The 25,763-nt window shown below is 48.1% G+C and overlaps 6 protein-coding genes across 6 annotated transcripts; all 6 read right to left on the minus strand.

Moving 5' to 3' along the window:
• Positions 1–1,345: 1,345 nt before the first annotated feature.
• On the minus strand, positions 1,346–3,962 carry RhiXN_01718 (poly(ADP)-ribose polymerase PARP protein; the record flags this gene model as incomplete). The annotated part of the gene is made up of 15 exons (XM_043321537.1): positions 1,346–1,408; positions 1,459–1,624; positions 1,685–1,798; positions 1,853–1,887; positions 1,943–1,989; positions 2,046–2,250; positions 2,302–2,502; positions 2,559–2,625; positions 2,682–2,767; positions 2,815–2,834; positions 2,954–3,136; positions 3,189–3,206; positions 3,263–3,364; positions 3,418–3,615; positions 3,683–3,962. 15 exons carry the CDS (start codon positions 3,960–3,962, stop codon positions 1,346–1,348), a joined length of 1,785 nt encoding a protein of 594 aa, XP_043187360.1.
• A 474-nt stretch (positions 3,963–4,436) lies between these two features.
• RhiXN_01719 (uncharacterized protein) lies at positions 4,437–7,890 on the minus strand (the record flags this gene model as incomplete). Its single annotated transcript, XM_043321538.1, has 6 exons — positions 4,437–5,197; positions 5,248–5,840; positions 5,875–6,488; positions 6,538–7,398; positions 7,454–7,818; positions 7,878–7,890. The coding sequence occupies 6 exons, from the start codon at positions 7,888–7,890 to the stop codon at positions 4,437–4,439; spliced, it is 3,207 nt and encodes a 1,068-aa protein (XP_043187361.1).
• Positions 7,891–8,464: 574 nt separating this feature from the next.
• RhiXN_01720 (nucleoside diphosphate kinase) lies at positions 8,465–10,245 on the minus strand (the record flags this gene model as incomplete). Its single annotated transcript, XM_043321539.1, has 3 exons — positions 8,465–9,886; positions 9,936–9,984; positions 10,043–10,245. The coding sequence occupies 3 exons, from the start codon at positions 10,243–10,245 to the stop codon at positions 8,465–8,467; spliced, it is 1,674 nt and encodes a 557-aa protein (XP_043187362.1).
• A 2,656-nt stretch (positions 10,246–12,901) lies between these two features.
• RhiXN_01721 (choline transport protein) lies at positions 12,902–15,500 on the minus strand (the record flags this gene model as incomplete). Its single annotated transcript, XM_043321540.1, has 13 exons — positions 12,902–13,078; positions 13,135–13,291; positions 13,349–13,471; positions 13,532–13,595; positions 13,650–14,422; positions 14,477–14,584; positions 14,641–14,848; positions 14,896–14,949; positions 15,002–15,018; positions 15,086–15,119; positions 15,170–15,225; positions 15,277–15,344; positions 15,399–15,500. The coding sequence occupies 13 exons, from the start codon at positions 15,498–15,500 to the stop codon at positions 12,902–12,904; spliced, it is 1,941 nt and encodes a 646-aa protein (XP_043187363.1).
• Positions 15,501–16,131: 631 nt separating this feature from the next.
• On the minus strand, positions 16,132–18,679 carry RhiXN_01722 (uncharacterized protein; the record flags this gene model as incomplete). The annotated part of the gene is made up of 13 exons (XM_043321541.1): positions 16,132–16,291; positions 16,342–16,512; positions 16,553–16,665; positions 16,718–16,776; positions 16,825–17,540; positions 17,594–17,701; positions 17,942–18,026; positions 18,076–18,129; positions 18,178–18,194; positions 18,254–18,287; positions 18,345–18,400; positions 18,455–18,522; positions 18,581–18,679. 13 exons carry the CDS (start codon positions 18,677–18,679, stop codon positions 16,132–16,134), a joined length of 1,740 nt encoding a protein of 579 aa, XP_043187364.1.
• Positions 18,680–20,615: 1,936 nt separating this feature from the next.
• RhiXN_01723 (cullin family) lies at positions 20,616–25,001 on the minus strand (the record flags this gene model as incomplete). The annotated part of the gene is made up of 19 exons (XM_043321542.1): positions 20,616–20,654; positions 20,705–20,743; positions 20,796–20,879; positions 20,939–20,957; positions 21,012–21,124; positions 21,174–21,190; positions 21,247–21,895; positions 21,947–22,096; positions 22,146–22,253; positions 22,309–22,457; positions 22,505–22,598; positions 22,650–23,027; positions 23,090–23,337; positions 23,406–23,521; positions 23,581–23,671; positions 23,925–24,148; positions 24,203–24,413; positions 24,468–24,761; positions 24,815–25,001. The coding sequence occupies 19 exons, from the start codon at positions 24,999–25,001 to the stop codon at positions 20,616–20,618; spliced, it is 3,210 nt and encodes a 1,069-aa protein (XP_043187365.1).
• Positions 25,002–25,763: the final 762 nt, after the last annotated feature.

Genomic DNA, 25,763 nt, shown 5'->3' on the forward strand with positions numbered 1-25,763 from the left:
TTTCTGGTACACTGATCTAGTAATACACCTAGACCCAAGAATGAGTGCTTTGCTGTGACTTCATGCAGATGTAGTATCTTGGATACACCCAGAGTCTAGAGCATTATCACCTATCGAGTAGGAGCACAAGTGTTCGGTATAGCACAAGCGTCGTCGAATTATGGGAGATAGCTATACCCGGCTGATACTCCCAGCATCTCATTCTATCGCCTGTAAAAGGGTTGAGGAAGTGACGGGGTGGGTTCGAGCACTAAGCTATGTAGGGCGGTTTGGGGTTAAACTAGCAGGTAAGGTATAGAAACAGAGGCTGAGAAAAATTCGAAGGAAAGTGAAGTGATCATGAAAATCCAGCATAAATAAGAGCAAGGGCACGCGGTACGGCTAAAATAGGTGAGATCAATTCACGGTATATATGCAAGCTTGTAAATCTTCGTATTGGTCCAAATAGTAGATTTAGCGCCAGAACACCTCACTATATATTTCTTCCAGAGGGGACCTCGGCACACATTGAATAGATAAGAGCCGTAAACTTTACCGGGGGTCGATCCTCGCCGGCTATTAGACAGACCGATCCCATTTGACGGTACCGGTCGATTCAGTTTAACCGTGGACGGTTTAGCTGACCAAGGGCCCACAGATTCCGCCTTGTATGAAATTCTATCGTGTATCCACACACCACACAACTCGTCCATCCGGCCTCGGAGAAGTCATAATATACACCACACAAAAGCCCTCGCGCTTTTGTACACATACATAATGGCTCCGAGGCCATTCGGAGCCCAACCACCAGGTCAGTGAGGTAAAGCACATCTCGTTCTCACCTCGGTTCCCCCAAGCTTTGGATAATCCTCAAAAAAAATCCTATATGTTCTTTTTTATGGGGCTTGCACCTTTTCCAACCTATTCGTTAAAAAAAATACATGCCTTTGGATTTATGAAGAAACTTTGGCACTCTTCTTCCAAGTACTTATCAACTTTGATACATTTTTCCATATGTGATAGTTTTACATGCCTATGGCCTCGGTATAGGGCGACATACTCATTCATTCGATGTCACTATGCTCCCCGCTAGTGTGTGTGTTGAGTAAATCTATGTAAAGACCCCATCACACGTCCCAGTACCCGATTCTATAGCTGCGATTGTGCAAACTGGTTGGAGGCCAAATGAGCTGGATTGAGACCCGTCACACCCTCCGAGGCCAGCTTCGGGGGAGCTTCGAGACATTATCATTGGCTGTAGTGGATAAATAGACCACCCAACACGATTAATTTAGGGCAATATAGGATATATGTACATGAAAGGAAACAGAGGCCGCACATTTCTGAGAGTTCTCGTGGATTCTATCTAACCAAACTGCACCATCAAAAGGTACCTCGTACGAATTTGGGCGACGTCGTAAACGATGTACTAACATGAAATCTCAACATATGCGTATGAGAACAGAAGCCAATGCTCACCTCATTCCAGTTATCTTCGACCTTGACAGAAGGCTGAGGGAACGTCGAGCTGACATCCTCGGCTTTACCAGCAGGCATCATGACTCCAGCCATGTCTTGACGACCGAGCGCTTCGCCAGCATCCTTCCAATCGGGGTGCTGTAACTTACCCATAGCCTTTGTCGCACTAAGGTCCTCATGTCAGCAGCTAGATCATATTGGGAAACGCAAGCCGAATAACACTTACACTTTACCGTTTTCCTTGCTAGTCTTGTCCGCTTGAAAGTTGAAGCCGTATTCCTCGTGGTATGGTTTTGTGACGGTCTCACAGAGTAACAGCAAGCCCATACCGGCACTCTGGCTGAAAGTAACCATAAGACAAATACATATAGATCGAATTGAATTGGGCACGCACTGGCAATGTGTATAGTTGGCACTGATAGCCAGCATCTGAAACAGATATCAATCAATGATCCGTGGGGTAAGTAACAGAAATAGGACGGACATCACCAAAGTATACACCCTTGCCAAATTCGTATCCAGTGACGGGGGCTGAGGAGTACGTGAGTGAGAACGTCAACGGAACCGACCAGCGGCGCGCCACGAACCTTCAGGAGGCGCAATACGCAAACCTTGCTTTAAAATACCGGCAAAATTTGTAGAGCGGGAGCCATGCCATAGGAGCAATCGTTCGCCGTGATTGACCTTATCCCAGCCACCACCGAGCCAGCGCTCTTGTTCGCCTTTACGTTCAATACGGAACAACGCATGGATGTTTGCTTTCGTTTGCTTCCCGCCATTTCCGTAGCAAAACTGTTCTAAAATTAGCAAAGCTTTCGGGCGAGGAACGGACTAATTACTTACTCCAATGCCATTATATGTATCTTGGCTGTACTTGAGTATAGCCGCAAACTCTGAAGAACTAGAGTCGACTACATCCATCGACAAGAGATCGAGGCTGGCCAACTGAGCATCCAATTCGTGCGTAGATTTGATCTTTTTCTTCGGAGCCATAAGGGAGGCGGTGAGCGACATGTCTCCAAGCGAATCCACAAGCTCGAGTTCCTGTTGAAGTTATGTGAGATAGTGTAAATCAAGCAAGCATACAACTTTGTACTGACTCGCTTGAGGGTGTCATTATTGTCAATAATAATTGGTTTATTCCGGCCAAAATCATGCGGAATAATGCTGTTCAAAGCAACTCAGCAGCTGTAAATAAAGTATGTCTCGACCAGAATACGTACGAGTAGTATCTCCCACTGAGTTCTGCGCAAGCCTTACTATACCCGCCAAGCTCTTTTGCAAGGTCGCCACTTGGATTATCAATCACCTAGGCTGGATGAGTTTCGTTCAAGTCATAGCGGAAAGCATGCTTACCTCGGACAGTTTCTTCAGGGCTGCAAAACCATACAAGATTGTAGTTTGGACATTTTACCAAGTGGAAGTTTATTGGCATCATATTTCATAGCCAACAAATGTGCATTCATAACGCTAAGGAGTATTAGTGAATAGTAACCACCAAGCTGAGTTACGTACTCTTTGTTGAAGATCAAACGACAAGCATCTTGGACAAGCTCGTGCAATGTGCATTCAGGAGGTGGTCCCTCTGGCTCATCGTCGTCTTCCAACTCTTCTTTTTTAACGTTCGATTCATCCTGCTTTTCGTCATCCGATCCGACTTCCGCCTCAAAGTCTCGTTCTGAGGACAAAATTCAAGCCGAGTTCAAATATCGAGTGTAATATCACCTTACCAAGCCAAGTGTATTTTCCTAAGCGAACCGTATTATTCAGTCACACCCTTGTCTTGCACAAGTCGTTCACTCACCTTTCTTTGCCACCATCGTTTTGCGTTTTTCCCAATCAGCAGCGGTTTTACTCTTGAACTGTTTCTTGAACTCTTGGATAGCCTGTTTTTCAGGGAATGGGCCTATGCTCCCCATATTAATATCGCGCTGCTGAACGAACTTGGCTGGGCATTACCTTTCTCTTGCGATGCGCCTCTCTCACCAACTCGACCCCACCGGGTAAACAATATGATGTTGGCGGGGTCGCTCTTGGGATGCAACAGCTGCAGCACATAGAACTTGTTATTATTATTTGAACCATCGAGGTTAGTCTGGTTCAACAAGGCAGCATAAGTCTCCCCGTCGGACGGATCACTATAGACAAGATGCGAGTCTAGGAAGAACGATAGTTCAGGATAACCTGCAGGCAATAAAAGGTGGAGGGAGGGGGTTGAACGTACGTTCCAGTCCTGAAAACGGATCCACAGGTGTGGCGCCGGCGCGTCGTCGAGATATGGGTTTGGCATCGCTGGTGCTGGGTTCGTCTTTTATGCCTTCATCCTTAGACTGCGGTTTAACGTCCTCTGTTGTAGCCTTCTTGCCCTTGGCTGTTGAGCGGGGCTTTTTCGTGGCGGGAGCTTGCTCCGGGCTATGGTCACGTTTCTTAGCGCCGGTGCTAGTTGTTGTTTCCTCGGCTTCCTGGGCCGGTTTGGCGTTGCGGGCAGAGCGACGGGGTGGCATAGCTGAGACGGTCGGGTTCAAGAATGCCCAGCGTCAATATTATATACCTAGGGGGCCATGGCTACCTGATCCTAACGTCAACGGCCAACATCACCGATCACGGTTCTTGTGTCTAAGTGCACAGCCAGTCAGGGACACGGTACCGGGTAAGTGAATTAAGCCATCCAACACAAAGAAGCACTCGTGATAAATATATTGCAATAATGGACAAAACACAAAACGCAGAGAGCACATTAGGCTACTTTACTCATTATCATCGCCCCCAAAGTGCAGTGCAAAAAAAACGCAAGGACCAAACAAAATACAATCGTTCGTGGATGGCAGAGGGGAGGGTATCACATGAAGATTCGTCTAAAAGGCCCAAAAGATATCCCGAACATTAGAATAAGTCGAAATTTTCGTAGTTTCGTTTTTCTGTATTCCAGAATTAATAAATCGGAAAAACAACCACCGAGAGCGTCGACTGACCATTATTCATGAAAACAGTTCAGTAACACGTCTCCTGGCTTTACGTTCCTTTTCCAAACCACTAACAGTCCCATCGTCTAGCGCAAAATCAACCGAGGCACGCGGGTTCCTCGTGTTAACCCTTTGGGTCGGACTCCCATCGTCAATATCGTCGGTCGGGGACAGAGTCTCAGGCTCCAATGGGTCAGCGGCCGAGATTGTGCGTTTGCGGGCGTGGTGCTGGTTACCGAGGCCCACCATGGTCGCCACCGTGCCCGAACGAGAAACAGTGTACGAGACTGACCGCTTCTCGGGGGAACCGTTTCCCGTCGCAGTCGCAGTACTCAATTGAGCGGACGCAGGGGCAGTAGGAGTCGGGAAGGGCGCCGACGCACGTACGGTGCCCACAGAGATACGAGGCCGACGAGTCATGCCTGGGGTTTTGGGTACTTGGGGAACGAGCGACTCGGATGGAACGGCTGAGAGAGTAGGTGGGACCGAGAGAATTCGTTCGCGATGGTGTTCGCCGTTATGGGTCATGTGGCGTACAGCAGGAGATGGAGACTCGTAACTGTCGGTTCCAAAGGTTGTGTCACCATCCCCTGGACCTGTAGCAGGCGAAGACGCTTGGCTAGGGAAAAACCGGCGCGACGTAGACTGGCGAAGCGGGTTACCGTCGAGAGGACTATCGCGTCGTTGCTCGCGAATGAGGCTCATGGAAGTTTGCGGCCTCAATGGATCGTGAATCCTTGATTGCTCGCGGCTGGGCGACTTCCACATGGTTTCACCTGCACAGAATTCAGTAACCTCTCTTCTCCAAGCCAGTTGCGAAACTTACCATCAAAACTCCGTCTGGTTTCGATATTCCTCCTGTCATCCTCGATCCGACCAGAATCGGCGAACCTGCTACCCCTCAGCCCTTCGGCGCTCATTCTCCCGCTCCTCAAGGCCCCATCCGCGCTCATTCGTCCACTCCTCACACCTTCGGTACTCAGGCGCCCACTCCGGACACCTTCAGTGCTTATCCGACCCGACGTACTAATCCTCCCACTCCGACCCGCCTCCTCGCCATGATCCTTTACGACCCGCCCAACGCCCAATAGCAAGTTCGTCATCGAACGCACGAGCTCGTCGCACACCTTGATTGCATCCCTAAATTCGGCGCCTGCGATTCTCCAAATCTCGACTTCCCGAGTTTCTCGGTCTTCCACCTCGGAATCGATTTGCTCGGTCAAGGCTCGGGCGGCGGATTCACGAAGCATATTGTTGAGCGACTGGGCGGCCTGGACTACCACGTCTGCGTTTTGAAGCAACTCGGTCACCCCTCCGCCAGGGTTAACCGCCTCTAGACGAGCAAGGGTGGATTCGAACATGGCAAACGACTCGAGCATCAAGCGTATATGTTCGGTGGACACGGCGGAACCAACATGGCTGGAGTCACAGGCGTAGCACTTCGCTCGCGTACAGTCCCCGAGCCTGAGGCGTTATTAAACCTGTATTGGACCGATATTGACGCAAAGCCGGTGGTGCCGTGCGCGGTCCATCTTCGATATAGTTGGCGCTGGACGTACTAGGTCGAGACGTGATGATAGTTTGGGATGGGCGGCCATTGACACGTTTCCCAGGAGTCGTGCTCTCTTCTCCCGAGTCGTCGTCGTCGGGTTCTTCGCGGATTCTGTCCCCAACGCCCACACGTGCAATCCCGTTCCGTAATTGTTCGACCTCCCAGTCAACCGAACCTCGGCTGTCTCGCCTATCCCGGCTGCTAGTCATGCGGTTGATAGATTCGCTCGTCTCGCGGCGTGTGATAATTCCAGCAGCCTTCAAGCTTTCTCCCACAACACTTCGCCCACCTGGAATAATGGGGCTTTCGATACTTCCACCGCGTCGTTCATAACGAGGGCGCAAGCTGCCACTGTCATTGCCATCACCATGCACCTCTTCGCTCGCCCAGCGAGAATGAGTCCGGCGCGATGATTCACGAACAGTAGCTGCTCGGGATCCAACAACTGGGGAAGTACGGTTGCCACTGTCTCGGCGCTGCATTTCAGGAGAGTTTGTTATTCGGGATAACGTACGCTACAGAACGGGCGTAAGTATGAGCAAAGCGCAGATCAAACATTCCTACCTTGCCGTCCAAACTAAACCGTTTACCATCCCAACTGGCTCGTTTGCTCTCCGTGCTGCTGCGGAACTCAGAAGGTAATGCCGCGCGTGTGCGTACAGGGCTTTTCCTGGCAGCAGCGACCGTGCGCTCAATGACTTCAGCACTATTCCGTTGACGTCCCAAGGTTCCAGCAGCCGCACGAGTGCGCAATGGTTCTCGAGGCTTGTTCGGGGATTCATCTGGTTCGGTAATCGATATTCGCCGTCCACGCCCTCCCGGCATTTGCTCAGCCATCAGCCTCCTTGAGGCATCGGCTGGAGGCGTAATACTACGATCATCCGACTCGGAGGAATACGCATGTTGGCGGGATGATTGAGACTGAGACAAAGATTGAGCCTGAGACGATCGGCTCATACCGAACTCATCGACGTCCATATCCGAGTGGTTGCGGGAAAATGAAACGCGAACACTGCCTTCCCGGCGTGACCCGCTGGTAGAACCACTGTTGCTGGTGGTATAGGAAGATGGCGGTGCACGCTGGGATGCGTAAAGCCTTTCTCGCTCTTTGGGAGTCGTGGATTCTTCAGAATCGCGCATTTGCCTGTCCGAGGAATGGACCCTGGACGAAAAGGCTGGGGTCTCCGGTTCTAGATCTCGAGAGGAGCGAACTCTGGGGGAAGTGAGTGAGGCGTATGAGCCGCGAGGAGATGAACTTGCGGTCGACACATTTGACTTTGGGGGGAAAAGCGTGTTGTTGGGAGGCATTGGGGACACAGCGCGGGATCTAAGAGTGCTGGCGGTTAAAGGTACTCTGTCGTTAGGAGCAGGAGAGCTGAGACGAGATGATGCTGCCGAGGATATGGATGATAGCTTATCGAGAACCTGTTGATCGATTAGGAAGGGAGGAACGGTATCCAGCCCAAAATTGAAAGCTCACCATGCGATTCCTGTCCGCAAGACTCTTTGCCCGTTCCATGCCCCCAGAACTCGTGGTCGAACGAGCGCCAATGCTAGTCGAGCGATCGAGAGCAACGCTGCTATTGCCGTCGGATGAATTGGATGCGGTGGGACCTGAAAGTCTGGCGGTATGATCCTCGTCCTCAATCAACTCGTCATCGTCGTCATGTCGAGGCTTCCGCACGCGCTCGCCCGTCAACATGCTCTTGACAGTAGCAAATGCAATGCTCGTCTTGCGGACCCGCTTAGGTAAACTCTCTTTCCCAGTGCTCGCTGTCGAGTTGGTAGCAGGCGGCGAGGGCAAGCCGCTCCCCCTGGCTCGATTGCAGAAGTCGAGGTCTGGAGCTGGGAGAGCGAGCCTTGTGGTCTATCTCCGTTGCCCAGGAATATCGCCGACAACGGACGCTTCGAGTCCATGTAGGGCTATCCCCCCTTGGCAGGAGAAATTAGCTCTGGATATACGACTATTTGACTGGAATAAGTCCCTGATTGGTCGATTCGATGTTGGTATTGAGTATTTATATGTATTGCAGTATTGCGGGAGCAGGCGACAATCGTGCAGCGAGCGGTGGTGAGCAAATACAAGGGGAGGCAACAACAACCGAATGTCCCAACCCCCGTGACAACTCACACACACAAGTTCGCATCCGGACCTGTCCGGATAAACCCCTGACGTTGAATCCGGATCGTCTTTCCGGCCGGTTTTAGCGCCGGTCTCGGTATATCCCAAACGCCCCAGAAAAGAGCAATACGATTGTATACTGTAATGTATATATGCAAGAATGGTTACAATCGTATAACGACGACCCATTTACTCGAACCCAATTCCCAACGGATGTATTTACATAAAATGTCCCAAACATGAAACAAGAATGAGAACCAGAACCAGTCTGGGTAACACAAAACGAACAAGGGCAATCCCGGGCTTCATCGGACAAAGAAAGAAACACAACATAGATACACGAAAGATTCCCCCCAAAAGTAAAACAATTTAGAAAGCAAAGTTCTTGCGTGAGGTGCTCTTGCCAACCGACGCCCCAGCCGCAGATTTCAGCTTGGCAGCCGCCCTCAACAAGGCGCTCTTGTTTGTTCGCGGTTCAATATCCGGTTTCTTGGGGTTCGGACTCATCTTTGGAGGAACTTTTGGCGCCTGTGAATTAACCGAAGCTGGACGAGGAGACCTGGTTCCGTTTGAGATGGGAGTGAGGGCTCCCCCGGTATTCGAGTTGGAATTCGGTTGAGAGGGCAACGCGAGACTGAGCCTCTTGCTAGCAGCAGTGGAAACAGTAGCAGGGGCTTGCCGAGGGATGGCAATTGAAGCCCGTCGGTCAGCCTTGGTAGTCGAAGCCCCGATGGACCCTACAGAGCTCCTGGTGCTCAAGGTCCTTGCAGGCCCGCTCTCACTCATAGAACCCTTGAACGACGAAGGCGGCGCGCCGCCAGGCCCCGAGCTTCCGCCACCAGCAGCCATCTTCTGTGCTCTAAGCAATGAACTACGATTTGGCCGTGGTGCAACAATAGGCGTGGCTGTGCTAGCAACTTTGATACTCTCGCGTCGCTTGTGCCCCGGAACGCCCTCAAACGTAGTACGGTTCTTCTCTTCGAGCTCTTCAGGCGACATGGTCCGCCTTTCTCGAGAATCACTCATGCTCGGGAATTTCGTCGAGTTGGAGCTATCGCCGTCAGATTGTTTCTGGGCTCGTAGCATCGCGCTCCGGTTCTGACGGGGTGCGATCGTCGGAGCGGCAGTGCTGGCCACGCTGAAACTCTCTCGGCGCTTGTGGCCCGGGACACCTTCAAATGTTCGCTCGCGCTCTTCTTGGCTTTGTCGCTGCCGAGGCGGTGGAGGAGCAGCATTTCCGGCACGAAGATCGGCCGCACGTGTAGTCCTGGGGACAACCGAGGGAGAAGCTGTAGCAGAAGGCGCAGGCCGAGCCCTGGATCCAGCGGGAGACTTGGCTACAGTCGCGGGAGGAGGAACCGAACCACCACGAGAATTGGAATTCGACCTATTCTCGGAGCTCAAATGACTGCGTATCGAACCTGAATGAGATGGGGTTTTACGAACTCGCCGACGATCAGGTGAACTGTGTGCACTGGGTAGATCAGATAGTTCCATAATCGGACTTCCGGCAAATAACTCGGAAACAATGCGTTCGGCGCTAGATTCATCCCTGGTCGTCCATACTCCATTCTCCCAACGGTTGGATCCGTAGAGGGCGCGGAGACATTCTGGGTCAGACCTGCGTGCCGCAAGAGGATCGAGTGGGCCGACAAGAGCGGAAAGGACCGAGGCGGACCGAGGTCGGGAGAGAACGTATACCCAGACCGGCTCACCAGACAGCGACGGAGCGTCAGGACCAAATAGTTCAACAACGCCAGACCCGTCAAGATGAAATCCCATTTTGCGTTCCTTTCAATTGGTTGTCAGTACCGTACGTGGAAATTTTGAATCGACCTACCTTGAGAATCTCAAAGCCAGCTTCGAGTATTCGCTTTTCAATCTTGAGTCTATTCATTCCGCATTAGCCTCGTGCACGCCGCACCGTGTTCGTATGGCCAAACATACCTCTGCTTTGTTGCATGAGGTTTGATGATTAATACTGCCATCGTTGGCCGAGGTCCACCTGGAGTCAGAAATTGTTCTTGCATTTGGGGAGGGGGAGTACGCGGAGGAGTAGCCCTCGCCTCGGGCTCGACACTGAGTCGAAGACCATTGCGATCAAATGCGGCGGGGGTCAAAAGCCCTTCACGTTCGGGTGATAACGACATAGTGTTGGATTGAGTTCAGGCTGATTCCGGTCGAGTAAGATTGTGCGATATGTTGTAGTAGGCGATGACAAACGAATGATAGCAACGAAAGCAAAATGAAACGTTGACGTTGGTTGGTTTTAATACAATGTATTTGAGAGAATGTGGGGGATGGGAGTGTTGGGAGTGTGTATGTGGTTGTCAAGAACGAAAGTTCCAGCAGTGGATGATCAACTCGGGCAAGCGCGGCGAAGGGATGTTGCACTTGTTGATGGTTGATTACCTCTCCGGGCGCTTACACTTAATGCTTACCCCTCCACCGCCACATCTCAAATATGCCACGAGCGCCACTGACGATCGGGGCACTGGATCTGGAATATTTAATCTGAGCTCAATTGTAGGAACATGATCTTCTACCGCAGGAATCATAGGAGACCCGGCGCGAGCCCCCCAAGCTCAGTTACAATTGGACAGGCGGGTAGATTTGGACCATCCATGAACCCAAACCTTGCAGCATGGCATGCACGACGGCATACAACCTACTCAGGAACCACGTTTAACATGCACTGAAGCTCAAGAGGCTCCAAAAGACAACTTATGAATATCTTAGCATAGAAATAAAACAAATAAAATGGGCTACATTGGTTTTCGAATGTTGCCACTCGTCGACAGGGCGAGAAAGATTAGGATAGTTAGAGTTGAAAACACAAGAGAGGCAGAAACGAAAGGAAACAGAAATAGACAGAAAGGATAACAATCTAAAGCTACAGATTAAGAGTTCTGCGAAGCACAGTCTTGATCGGTGGCTGAGCCTTAGTTATCGGGGTGCAAGAAAACATCATCGAAAGACATCTCTCCAACCCCGTCTGAAATACACCAGTACCTATAACGCGGCGGTAAATTCGGGCGGTACGTCCTTGATGTAATACACGACCATTGCAGGCAATCGTTTTTAACCATATGGCCCGCATTTTTGGTGCCCGAGCGCCCACGATACCACGTACACATGGGGAAAGGAATTACTTGGTTTAGCGATTTGGGGGTTGGGGTTGAAACTCGATTCTTTGATCAGCTGCTATTCTCATAAGAAGTCAAGAAGAGCTATACCCACCTGTATGTATCCAAAAGAGGGAGACCGTGGCCCGTAGAGGTCAAGAGTGTAGGTATTTAAGGCAAACCACAACAATAGCCACCAAGCCGCTCTACGAGTAGCTGTCAAAAAAGCTCAGTGGCTCGTTAGGAGAAGCTAACAGAAGCTTCTTCCAACTTCTTCTTCACGGCCCAAGCGCTGCTCTTGTTCCTAGAGCGCAGCCCCGTGGACGTCGGTAGGCAACGAGTCAAGTACCGCCGTCCAAAAAAGGAGAAAGGTCGGCATATTGGAAATAAGAAGCCTGACGGATGTATTTTGATCTGCACTCGGATACGCATACATCCAGTGCATCGATTCTCGAGGGATATACGCTGAGATCATGACAGCTGAGTTCTTTGTTCATAGATCAACGTTATAATTGACAGTCATCGCGCCATGCTGTTATACATTCCCACGCAAGTGCTACCGATGCCACGAATCCGGCTTCACGCACAATACATTTTATATTGGCTTAATTATTCATATGAGCGGGATGGTATCGTATACAACTGGAATGCAGAATGCCAGACATGAAAGCGAAAAAAAGAATACAATAGATGCAAGTCAATCAATTGGCCAGAAATAGGTGACTGAGGGAGAGGTCATTATAACGAATTCAAATAGGAGAGATAGGTCCACGTTTTGTGGTGGTAGGAGAACACGTCTCAAACTTCAGTATCTGAAGTCTTGTGGCTGGTCGAGGGAATGCGTCCTCTGATTATACTCAAACAACAAGTCCATAGAAAGTTCACCAACACCGTCGGAAGGGGTAACTTTCCCGTGACGAGGCGGAGAGCTTCGATATTGGGCCATCGCCCTGCAAGATGGCTGCTGGCAGTTGACCCACTTCATCTCTCCGCCATGGTTGAGCTTTGCCCAGTAGCACATAGCAATCAACTAGAGTGAACGCTGAGATCGGTCTTAATTTGCTATATCGCTGTTTGCATAAGGAAGGCACCTCACCACTACTAGATGCGATCGATGTGCTGGAGTAAAGGGTGAATGGTCACCACGGTTCTTGATAAGTGTGGTCAAGAATGAGGTTGGGCTGAGGATTAGGTGGAGACTGGGGTGCCAATCGCAAAGTTGCAGCACTCAACTGACTCGAGAGCGCCTCTCAGTCCTTATGTAATCGCCTTTTGTTGTAGCCACCGGAATATTAATGCCGGTGCATCTGTGGCAAAAGTTGGGGTACTTTGCGCCAAATATCGTGTTTTACCCTCTTGTCCACCAATTATGGAGTTTGTTTGGTTTGTTGTTATGTCTACGGGCTCAAATGATATGCTAGGGTCCAAGATGGAATTAAAGCGGAAGTAAAACGCGGAATAACGCGTGACCAAGTCAAGTAATTGTAATCTATAATCAGCTACGAGTTAAGTGAAGGAGATTGAAATATACATGGGCTAGCATAGCGAAACAGCGAAGAAAGCCAAATGCATACGCGGAAGATACAGACAGAGCAAGAAATTGAATTTGGTAGAAATGGTAGGATGCAGTACGAATCGTCAAAGATATCAAGTTAGCGCGTTATAAATGTGAAAAGAATGTTCAATCAACCCATTCAATATGCCCTTCTTCAAAGCCATCAATCAGGGCTCGTGGCTTATATGACTTCCCCATTTCCTTCTCCATTTGCTCCATGCGATACTTTACGGACTGATGAACCTTGACAACCTTGAGAGTTTTGCGAGCATGACGAGGACTAAATAGATTCCATCTATTCGACTGGGTTAATTCACTTCCATGCTCCAAAATGGGCGAGGCACATTACCTGAAACTACGATGCCAATTTCCTTCCTCGTCTGGTAAGAATGAACCAGGGGGAAGAACTCTAGTGACCACCAAAGTGGGTTTCGTAACGCATCATGAAGCGGCGCAAGCGCGTCTCGCCGCTCTTGCTTCTGAGCTTCTTCAATGATTGCGGAGTCCGCTGGGGAGCTTTAGGAACTGTGTCAGATAATGTAGCTAGATGGCCGAAATTACTCATAACCATACCTGTAAAGTGTGAGAGGATTACTTTTGTCAAATCTAAGTGTAGGAAGCGGAATCTTCATTTCTCGGAGCGCGTCGTTATTGAATTGAATGCCACATTGGGAAAGTATAATTTGGCGAACCATCCTGGTATGAATCGGGTAGTTAGAAGATGCGAGTACTTGATATACTAATTCCTATGCTAACCAACGAAGAGAGATGTTTGACAATGAATATTCCGCGTCGTTGCGCTCCTCGCCTCCACCCACATCTACGTTACAAATAAATTTGAGCCGAAGATTTGACGTAACTTCTGATCACTTACCGCTGTGGCAGCCTGCAAACCAGACCTCGAGAACATCAGTTTCTTGCTCGTTGGTATTCTCGCCATCGGAAATCTGCTGTTCGATAGCCGCCTCAAACTTGCCTCCACCACTCAAGTGCGTGGACTGTTTCTTCGGCTTTCCCCTCGATCGGAGCCAACTCATGATGCCATTCGACTCTTTGTCGTCAGGTTCGCATTTTTCCCCTGCTACTCCAATACTAGCTGCGACGCCAACTCCAGATTGCAGAGCTGATGCCAGGTTAACATCGGACTTGATAGTGAGGAGTGTCTGAGGAGCTTTCCCGCTGATTTTAGCGGTGGCTTCCGTACTCTCAATGTCCAACCCATCCACTCCCGAGTCAGGTCTGGTTCCCTTTACTCGGGTGGGTTCACGAGAGTGCCACGATTCATCAGCGGGGCCTCCTCGATTCTCTTCATGTACACCTGGGGACTGGACTTCAGGGAAGAAGTTGCGTAAATCAGTTTGAATCTGCCTGTTTTGCAACGGAGGCTGATCCCCAGCATCTGAGGCGTTATTCTCAGCACCACCTTGGAGGGATAAGGTTGCGACTGCAACAGCAGTGTTGGCATCGCCCTTCTTGGACTTGGGCTTATTGCCTTTGGAAGGATATGGGAGTGTAGTAGCGGGGGATCGAACCAGAGTCGGCGAAGGTGCCCGTGGTTGTTTGAGGTTTGTACAAGGCGACCCTTGTTCGGGGTCACGATGAGGAGTTGGGGAATCCACATGCCAAACATTCTGCTTGAACTTGGCACTAACAGCGAAGACAACTATCAACTTTTGTATTTGAATAGAATAAAGTACTTACCGACGTTCATCCAACGAAACAGCATGTCGGAACGTTTTCACAATAGAATTGGAAGAAGTGAAAGGTAAGTGTCGGGGCCATAGTAATCCAACGCTAGACACCGTATCCCTGGGCGAGAGGTCACGAATCACCAATAGCTGTAGAGGAAATTGGCTGCGACCTACCAAACACCCATGAACTCAATCTTAACTTCGCGACTGAAAGTTTTCTTAAATCCGACAGATTCAGTGTATCCGGCAAGGTCAGTCCGTTTATACATTTGGTAGGCAAATGATATTTGTTCCACGTTATCTGGTGGTAGGAGCCCGACCTTGTGTAGCATTCCTGCCAATGCCCGCGCCGTGTACGCCCCTCGCGAAAACCCAAACAGACCTACAATATGTCAGTTCAAGTTTGGCCAAAATCTTGGACAAACGCACATATTCTATCACCCTCGCTGTAGTGCTTCATCAGGAATTGGTAGCCTCCCATAACTGAGTGTCGAAATGTTAATTATAGGCTACGTCGTGACTCTGGAATACTAACCATGTTTGTCCAAATATCTGTATTTAGTTCAGATCAGTATGGTGGTTGTTTAACATCATCGTTTGTAAGTATGTAATTACTTACAATGCAATCCCTTGATCGGCGATTTTGGCCAACGCTTGAAAGAACGATATTAGCTAGTGCACCCCATAAGCTAGACTCACATACCCATCGTTAAAGGAAGGAATATCCCCGGTGGCGCGTATGTTCCAATCCCCGGTTGACTACGAAGAGATGTTAACCATGGTGTGGCCTAGGATAATCCCTGGACTCACTAGTAGACCATCTGTTCGTCTCGTCTGTCTCGCTTGAGCAAGGAAAATAATTTCACAACATTCGTGTTCTGGGATACCTTGGATCAATGCCCGCGACAACAAACGCGACGGTTTTGACTTACGGTGTTGTCGTAAACATTGGTGGTGCCATCAAAGCAAAGAACCAGTGTGCGAGGTTTTGGATTAGACAAACGTATATCGACGGTTGGAAGTTGTTGATTCATTATTATATTGGAGTAGATTTATCCTCCGGATAAATAAAAACAGTAGGAGCCAGAGGGGTCGTGTGGTCAGTCACGGGTGTCCGCAGGCTGGGTATTTTAGCCCCAGCCTGCCCATCAATGTCTCGGGTTTCGTCATCGAATCACTTGCTTCGAGGCGCTCTCCACCCGAACTAGAAGATGGGTTACTTCGCGGAGGTGCGAAGGGCGCCAATCAATCGGTTCCGAGCAATCTTGTTGGGTGTCGGGCTCAGAGCCTGAATAGCGATGGTTGTGCCAGTACACCGCTCATGCCACTGCTCGTTGCATCTCGGCGATGGGCTTATGGGCAGTGGTGACGTACTGCCTCCACGTTATTCCTGTGCCAATACACGTTGCTCAAATAGGAGTGCAGGCGGGAATATCTATGCAACGCTTAATGACATCAAGTGATCATTGATCGGGTGAGCTCCAAGTGACTTGCAATTGACAATTTGCTTGATGCCGAAACACAGCCATTGCCGGCATGTATGCACTCCGAATCGCGGTAACTTGAAGCCGGTGGGTCTATATCTAATCGAGGTTGAATGTATGTAAACGAATATATTTGAGATTGGAACGAAGATAAATAAATAATATAACGAAGGTGATCAGCTCAACGAAGGAATACTTCAATCAACCCATTCAATGGCTTCCTTAGGGATGCGGGCCTATACATGTATCCGGCCACATTTTTTATGCGATAGTCAACCGTCCTATGGACTTTGATCTTTCCTTCGGGGATACGTGGCTGACGCCCCTTGAAGAGGTTCAACCTTTCCACATTGTCAGTTGAAACCAGGCTCACGTGTGATTAATGTCTCACCTAAATGTGGTCTGACTATCTCCTTGGTAGTTCACAAATGTTCGGAACAAAGGTATAAACTCCAATGGCCACCAAGCCGGGTTTCGCAAATTATCGTGGGCTCTCGCTTGGGCATCGTTCATTTCTTGGATCTGCGCCTTGGTCATGGGCCGAGTGCTTGACAGACCAACTCTGATCAGAGCTTGGCATAAAATCGAACATAAGCTCCTACCTGTCATTAGATATGGATACGTTCATATCGAAATGTTTGGTTGCTGACGACGCATTCATGACTTGATCATTGAATTTGATATCGCATCCAGATGCTATGATTGACGGATCATCCTGTTCGAGGTTATTGGAACGGGCCGCTAGGCTTTGTTAGATTAGTACTAACCAGCGAAGATATGTTCGATAATTGTTTGTCCTCCCGTCTTTTCAGCTCCACCACCACATCTAGTACGGGCTTAGTTGTATCGATTCTCCATCCTGCGTATGACTTACCACTATGGCCACCAGCAAACCAGACTTCGAGCACATCGGTTTGTTCCCAACTTCTAGGCTGATGAGTTTTGAATTCCGCGTTCGTAATCATTGCAGCTTCATATTCACAAATTCCACTCGAGAGCCTCCTAAGATTTGGACGTCCTACCTTGGTCGTTATATGGTTCCACAACTTTAAGGTTGGAGTCTTTTTAATCGTTGCAGGGCCTGTTGGAGTAACTATAGACCCGAACCCGGTCTCGGATTTGACGATTTTGATGTCTGTATACACTTTGCTAACGTCTGGAGCACCCAAAGCTCTCAGCTCTTCTCTCCCGACTACGGAGCCCTTCACTTCGATGTGAGTTTTCTCCTGCGAATGCCATGATATTTTAACCGGGACCGATGGCTGTTCATTTTCACTCGAAGAAGTGTCGGTCTCTACTCCGGGCCAAAGAGGAGGTTGATCAATTGGAGTAATCAGTGGAGTTTTGCAATCGGTTGGAGGTGTTGGTTCGGTGACAGTAATATCCACTGTACCCTCGCACTTAGACTCAGTCAACGTAGGCAGAGGCTGAAACGACGCTATCGGTGAAGCTGTTTGAGCGGATACGGGTACTGTGAGATGTTTTTCCGTATCTGCGGCAAGTTTGGGCTTTTGCGTCGTGGGGTGTTTTGCACCGTGACATTGGCCGTCTGGAGAATGAACGTGCCAGAGGTGGTCTTTGAACTTTGCACTTTATATGGGTTGAGCCTCCAATGAGATCAGACACGAATTTAACCAGCTCACCGACGCTCATCAAGTGATACTGCATGACGGAACGTTTTCACTATTGGGTTGGATTTGGCGAAGGGTAAATGACGGGGGAATAGTACACCAACGCTTGATACCGTGTCCCTATTATCAGGTCAGAAGGCTCTCAAGCTACACGTAGTCAGAAGCGAAAATCGTTAAGTTACTACTTACCAAACCCCCATGAACTCTATATGAACTTCGCGACAAAAGTTTGTCTGAAGCGAGTGCTTTCTTTAAATCCTGTCTTATCATTGCGTATATACATAGACCACGCAAATGGTATTTGTTCAACCTAAGTCGACAATAGGTGAGATAATATACTTCTGATAATGTCATACTAACATTGTCGGAGGGAGAAGTCCAACTTTGTAAAGCATTCCTGCCAGAGCACGTGCGGTGTATGCGCCACGCGAGAATCCAAACAGGCCTGTACAACTTGAGCAAGCAATACTCCCCTCTAGTGCGGATAACCTTACATATTTTATCCCCGTCGCGATAATTCTTCATCAAGAATTCGTAACCGCCCATTACTGTTTCAGAGTAAGCGAAAAATTCCAATAAGAGGGAGACGCACGAACCATGTTTGTCCAGATATCTATGTTGATTAACTATCGGTCATCAAATAATTTAACTAAATAAGTGCATATAGCTTACAATGCGATCGCTTGATCGGCAATCCTTGTTAGCTCTAGTAATGTGTTGAAACGTTAGCATGAGGGGTTGGTATGCTAAATTAAGCTCTTACTGAGAGTGATGGGCAAGAAGATGCCAGGAGGTGTATAAGTTCCGACGCCTGGTTGGCTGATAGTAGAGAAAAGCATGAGCTACTGCCGTATTACTGGAAGTTTTACGCACTAATAGACCATTTGTTCTTCTTGATTGTCGCGCTTGAGTAGACTAAATAATTTTACGACATTTGTATTCTGTAGCAGTGCAATTAGTACTGCATCGTCCGGCTTGGCAATGGGATGTTCTGCATACCGTTTCGTCAAAATAATTAGTTGTACCATCAAAGCACAGGACGAGTGTTCGAGGTTTGGTTGCAAGTTTGGGCAAGTTAATTATTGGAACTGTAGGCATCGTAGGGAGATAGAAAATCGTCGAGTACTGTGATTTACTCTGAGATTCAAGCAGAGGAGATGAAGTCGGGGAGTGACACTACACCGATCCAAGCATAACATTCCAGAATATAAACCATCCGTCGGTCAAGGACCGGCCAAACCGCAACTCCCATCATTCAGGCACGACAGGAATCGCTACGCGCTAATTGCGAGTTCACAACAGTTAGAGACAAAAGGTATCTGTACTGATTAGTCAGGCTTCTACTATCCACTTAAGTCTGATACTGACCAACCAAGGAGTCCACACTGACAGCCGACACCGGTACAATCTCTGCGATCAAATTTCGTAATGAACATCAGCCAATACAATTCGACAAGTATATCTATCTCTCCTATGGTTTGCCGGCGTTTCGCGATTCCCGAGCCACCATATGCAAAGTCAATTAAAGTTGTTACGGCAGTAGCCCCGTTGAGTCTGAAGCGAGAGACTGAAAATGAGGCTTCTACTGGTTGGGCTGATTCAGCGGCTGGGCGTCTATATACAAGGCGGTCATATTGCCTCTTATCATCCGGCGTTTCGAAGCCTGCGACTCTTGAAGGGGTTTCGTGTATGCGTATAGGTCGAGCGGCACAGCAGCTTTATGGCGACCAGTCATTCATAACACGCATACATCTCACTGAGTTATGGCTACGAAATCTGTACATTAGTCCAATGCCCATAGAACCAAGTTAGTACGCCAGTATTCAATCCGTGGACTCTGGTCGGTCAGTAGGTCTAGAACGGCCGGATACGTGTGGGTTGGGTGGTGTCGGCCGAAAATTTTAATCGATGAATGATCATGGCTTCCAAAACAGCCCGACCCACTGAGTTGATAACAATGGCGATCGGGGATTTGAAGACGGCGATAGGTCATGAGCAACTCGGCCTTGAATAGGCCAGTAGCTGGAAGTACCGTCCAGAGCTTCACGGCACGAAGTCATTCATACCTTTTGATATAATTTAGTTGTGTTTACCCTGATGCATATGAAGTGATACCATAATACATCCCTATAATGCCTATAATGTGCTGAACCAACGTATCGAGTTGCTTTTTTTTTGGACAATTAATAGGATTGGCCGATGTGGATAAACTATATGCCTCACCTCGAGCTCGTGCACGTAGCATCGCCGGACCTCCACATGCAGACATATGAGGAATTTGAACCGGAACGGCGCCCGGGTTTTATTTACATGGGCTACACGGAATGTTTAGGCTCGTATATCAGCGTCATATAATATGGCGGCTATTGGACACTGTCTGATTGCCGCCCTTGGCTTATCAGGTTATTTCCTTTCTCTTTCTTCTCCTGGTACTAGCTTCTATTGCAGCATATGGGACTAGGGAAGAGCGAAGTTGAGAGAAAAGATCGGCCTTTCACTGATAGTAGCCAAAAGCAAGCTTTACACGTACGCATACTACTCTACTCATGCATAGGAACAGCGTTTATCTATGCTGGCCACATTCTCCTAATCCCATATCGAAAACAACAGCTCCGATGACTTGCTTCCCGCGGTTTATTGGTTCACTACAGATAAACATATCATCAATAGGAATGGATTCCAGGTTTCATATGCGTGTACTTGCAATCGAGCAATTGTCTGTAAACACCAGCACGCTTCGTAATCATTTCTCGAACCAAATAAGAAATCAAACCCTTATTCGAGTTTTATGGGTCACATAAAACTCTTGTGAGATACTGGCAGTCTTTCAAATAATACGTACCTAATTTTGGTGACAATGTGGCTTAACCCTGTAACAATTGCACCTCTTTTATTGAATACAGCGTGAAGATATCAACCCAAACTCACGGCCAAGGTGTATGCCTATCAGTAAGTATGAAAGTAAGGATTGGTCCGAGTAATAGAAACATATATATTATAGAATGGTAGCTGTACAAAGATATATTTGCTTCGCTTAGGCGACATAGTTAAACACATCCCTTTGTCCGTCAGCCTATAAAAGAAGGTTAGCAGATGATTGAAATGATGCTATAAACCCCTTACTCGTTCAATGTACTCTTTTTCCAGAAGTGTGTCAATAGCCTGGCATACATAAATTAGACCAACGACTCGCGAAATTGTAAGCGCCAAATACCTTCTTAATGTCGGGAATCCTTGGAGCAAAGCGGGTTGAAATCTGGCTCGTGACTTCTTGAATGAGCACCTGGTTCTTCATTGTCTATGGATAGGAGGAAGGTTCAGCCTCGAGCCCGTTTTCTTGTTAATAATTAGTCATACCTTGCGAGCCTTCATAATCCTATTGGAATTATGTGAATACTCGAAACGTCCATTGCCAAATTCAGCAACCTACCGAACAATAGTTGCTTGGATAACATATTTCCTGTCTTCATCCACAGTCTTGAGGACGTCTGAAGATTCCTGTTTGACCTCAGCCTTGATTGGTTGGTTCAAATTCACACGAATCTGGGAAGATTGGGTGAGTTGGTTATTGTTTCGTAGCGGAATTAAATACCTTCTTAGACTTGAAATCTATTGATTATTGGAGTTCAATGGTGGCTTAATATTCGATGTACAATTGCACTCACTGGGGTTCAAATCATACTGTTCTGTCTCCTCGTTAACCAAAACTTTAGCCTTGACAAGCACAGCCAAGACTTGCGACAGCAATTCCTTCGGGATGCCGGTTGCGGTCACGAGTTCTTCCAGGCTTAGAGTATCGTTCTCGTTGTATTGAACAAGTACCGCCATTTGGTAGGAGCTCGTCATGAGGATATACTTTTGATTAAGGTAATTTGTACGAAGCTCGTTCTTCGAATAATTCCATAGCCATGTGAGCTTACGGCCCGAATGCTTGCTCTGATAGTATCGTTGGAATCGTTCGTACGTGGGAAGAATGTTCTTGGGGATGTTGAAATTGTGGGCTGGCGCATTAAGCGGCCAGAAGTTCGTACCAAGAACCATGGCACTAAAGGCAACATCCAAATCGGCAGCGTCGTGGGCAACTTCCATGCGTTCTTTAAACTGATCCGTCAAATCCTTGGATAGTTGCATATCAGTGAACATGCGCTGAAGTTTGTTCGTGTATTCGAAACCGCATGCTTCCTTGAGCTTCGCGATCATAGAGGCCTCGCTCTCATCAGAAGCCGAGACACCATGGATCAGTCGCTTGGAAAGTTTTGTCGTATAGAAGGTCTGGAATACGTCTTTATCCTCAATGTATTTAAATAAGGTCATCTAAAGGGCTCTTGTGAGAGTCAAAATTATCAAAAGTATATAAGTACATACCACTTTATTCAAATGATCTTCCAAGTCGCCCTCTTCGCTAAGCTTGTTGTTTTTCCTCAGCAATGCATCAGCATGCTTCGCCAACAGCTCGGGAGATTTCGTAGACGATGTCCCGGTAGCGGCGTTACGATTGACAAAGTCACGGCAGGCCTACGTCAAAGATAAGATGTTGTTTCGTAGCCCTGGAATTATGCCTCACCCGGTCCAAACTGGCCACAAATCCTGCTTCGCCGCGGAAACTCCGGTTCACAGTCTCTTGATTCTTGTGGTGAACTTCAAGCAGTGCGTCCACATATGCCTTGGGTTCCTGGCGCAAAGCCGATATTAGATCATGATCGCTTGATTGTGATGCAAGAACTTACCACCTCGCCGCCGGGAGAATTGGCGGCTTCTCCTTGCAATTTAGCGATTGCGGCGAGACCAGCCTTTTTGACGTGCTCCTCAAACTTCTTCCTTAAAGGATCGAGTCCCTCAGGGATTCGGGCCAAAAGCGAGTACATGCGTTGAAGATCTTGAGAAAGTGAGCATGACGCTATACATAATTTTGATCGCACATACCTTCATCCTTATCATAATCCAAGAGGTTTTGGAAATCATCTTGCATCTTTTCTGAATGTTCTCGGATCAAAACATCTTCGCACTTGCTGATGAGCTAAGATATAATCATAAGTACAGTGTAGCCATTGCTCGAGCAATGACTTACAGTTTTGCGAGTGGAGAAATGCAGATAACGCTCTATTCGGTCTTCTTCCTCACGCAAACGCTCCTCGGCTTTCTTGAGATATTCTGGCACGCTGTGCTCTTGCAAGAAAGTCGCGCTCTCATGCGCGTAATATTTCTCCGTCGCCTCAATAAATGGGGTCTGGAATTCTTTTTGATATACGTCAAGTTGTGCCTTGTTTTGGTCGTTGTCATCCAGGCCCAGGGAGACGAACGAATCAATAACTTTCTTGACCAAACCAGTGTCAATAGTCTCGCCGTTACGCTGCTTCTCAATCATTTTGAGTAGTGCAACAACGAGTTTGTGGTCTTTGTTTTGAATGGGGTAAAAGAGCCGGTCTCGCCACTGCACTAACGCAAGCTACGTAATAATCCAATTGTCGGCTTATTGAAAATCCATCATACATGCACAAGACAACTTACGATATAGACCTGATATACATTCTTTCTACCTTCGTCTTTCTCACGCTTGACCCAATGACGATTGAGATAGGCAAACAAACGGTTGATGTAGTTTGCGCCGGTAGTAAAGCGATCCCATTCGCTTGCATAGAAGACAAGTAAGTCCTGGTCAACAATAGGCTCAGACTTTTCCCGTTGGGCTTCCAGGTGGGTAGTAAAGTATCGTGTGAGGTTATTGTACAAGTCTGACCCCATCAAATTAGCGCCCGCTGGAGTAACGATACGATGTAAGTATGAAGCTATAACATTATTTTCAGGCCAAATATCAACCGCTTACTTCGGCTACCCAGTGCACTGTTCTCAAAGGATCCGTGTAACCGGGAAGAAGTACAATAGTTGTATACGGCCGTATACAGGTTCATATACTTGGAGTAAGTAACCCCGGTATGCAAGCTGAAAAATGCCGCCGGCCATGAACGTTCCATAGTTATTATATGCAGTGTTTCACGTACCGAATCATTATATGCTCAACTCCCTCCTCAAGAAAGGGCCAAGTCGTGGCTAGGTCAGCCGAAGCTGGAGGCATAGCGGGCGCGCCTGTGGCTGGCATCGTCGACTACACGTTAATGTCGTAAAACAAGTTGATTCCTGATCTTTGATATGTGCTTGTACCCGCTCGGGTTCTGGGCTGAACCTGCAGTGGTGAGTGCTGGAGCCTGGTGGTGGAGACCGCGAGGCAGTCGAGGTCTGAGGGTAAGCGCGCGGTCACGTGCTTCTAGCCTGAGCCAGGATGAATGATTGTGTGCGTGCATTCAATTCAAAGCACCGCTCATTACAAGTTACAATGGCTTTCTACCAGTATGAACGCTAGCTATTCCTCCCCACAAGTCTATCCACGCGCCTCCCTCCCCTTCGTGTAGGTCCCCAGTTTTGAACCCGGCTTGGGTGATCATGTTAGCGAAGTGTTTTTGAGACGGGAACCGGCGAATCGATTCTACGAGGTATTGATAGGACTCCCTATCAGATGCCAAAATGCTCCCGAGCATCGGAATGACAGAGAAAGAATATGTGTCATAGAGCCTAAACAGCAACCGTTGAATTGATACCGTGAGGAGGCAACCAATATAGACTCACTGCGCTAGAAGTGGGTTCTCGACCTTACTGAATTCGAGGCAAGCAAAGGTACCACCAGGTTTAAGCGTGCGGAAGGCTTCGTTTATGACAGCTTGGATATCTGTACAGTTCCTGATTCCAAAAGCGATCGTGTATAGGTCATATTCGTTGTCTGGGCAGCTGTCTCTAGGCAAATCTTGAGCGTTGCCAAGAGTAAAGGTCACTTGAGGGGCTAGACACAGTCATACTTGTCGGATAATAAACCTGCTTGACACATCAAACTTACTATTATGGTACATGGTTTTCTTAAACCTCTTTTGTCCCTCTGAGAGCATATCAGGGTTAATATCTAGTAATCGAACGCTCGTTTCACGGTCGGCCCATCTCTCCCTGGCGGAATCAAGTATCCTGAGTGCTATATCACCAGTGCCCCCTGCTACGTCAAGGCATTTCACTGGTTTTCGACGGCCCGGATCGAGTAAAGATACAAATTGGTCTTTCCATAGTCGATGGACGCCAAGTGACATTGCGTCGTTCATTACATCGTATTTTGAAGCAACCGAGGAGAATACGCCCTTTACTGAGAGCAAAACTTAATGATTTTATAATAAATAAGAATAAGCATCTACGAACCTAGTGATTCTTTCGACTCTGTAGGAATGGTTTTATAGCCAAAATGTGTTGTGGAACCTGAATTTTGAGTATTCCCAGAATTACTGCGGATCGAAGAGCTGCCAAAACCACGCATTTGAACACATAATTGAGCGGCCCATCGGGCGGACGTAGTCCGTGTGGCAAGTGCAGTTAGGAGCAAAGACATCACTTGACAGGATTGGAAGGCGAAATGAGATTGGTCACGTGTGAGTTCCGATTCCCAAGTGCGGGTCGGTACCGTTCACTTTGTAAGCGCTTGCAGTATACGCATGCATATAGCCGAGTTGATGCGAACCAGTTCGGTCATAATTTTACTCTCAGGAAACCCGTAACCTCGAATACAGCGTACGGCATTAAATTTACTGTTATCTGTAGGGTACCCCGCCTTGATCGGACAAACGCAGCGACCCGGCCATCTGCGTGCACAGCCAGCCGAGTCTGGGAAGCTTGAGATCCACACATGACTGAACCAGTCACCGATTGTTCGCTTGTTTGATAGGTCACACATGTTATGTTGATCTAACCGTTACGAGACATACTTCTGTCAATTTGGTTATCAGCGACTCTTTCGTAATGTGGCTCAACTCATCGCATATCTCCAATGAAATCATGATCTAATAACAAACCACGTACATCCATGGTAAAATATTATTTTTATCATTGGTGTTCGCTTGATAGCTTTATGTAAAGCTAATGCAACCTGTCAGCCCAAGCGTATACAGGCCGCTGCGGCGCGGCACTGAAGATGAGCGGCTCAATGCTCCCTCACTTCCCTCATCAAAGCAATTTTACAATTTATTGGTCAAGGTTTTCAGCCTCGACGAGTCGCGAATACTTTTGGGTTGAGCTCGGCCATTGAAATTCCAATGGTTGGCTGCCAGCTCTACATATAACTTGATGCACATCCGTCAGTAGTGTTCCGAATTAG

The sequence above is a fragment of the Rhizoctonia solani genome, chromosome 16 (genome assembly GCF_016906535.1).
Source record: "Rhizoctonia solani chromosome 16, complete sequence".
In the NCBI taxonomy this organism is placed as follows: domain Eukaryota; kingdom Fungi; phylum Basidiomycota; class Agaricomycetes; order Cantharellales; family Ceratobasidiaceae; genus Rhizoctonia; species Rhizoctonia solani.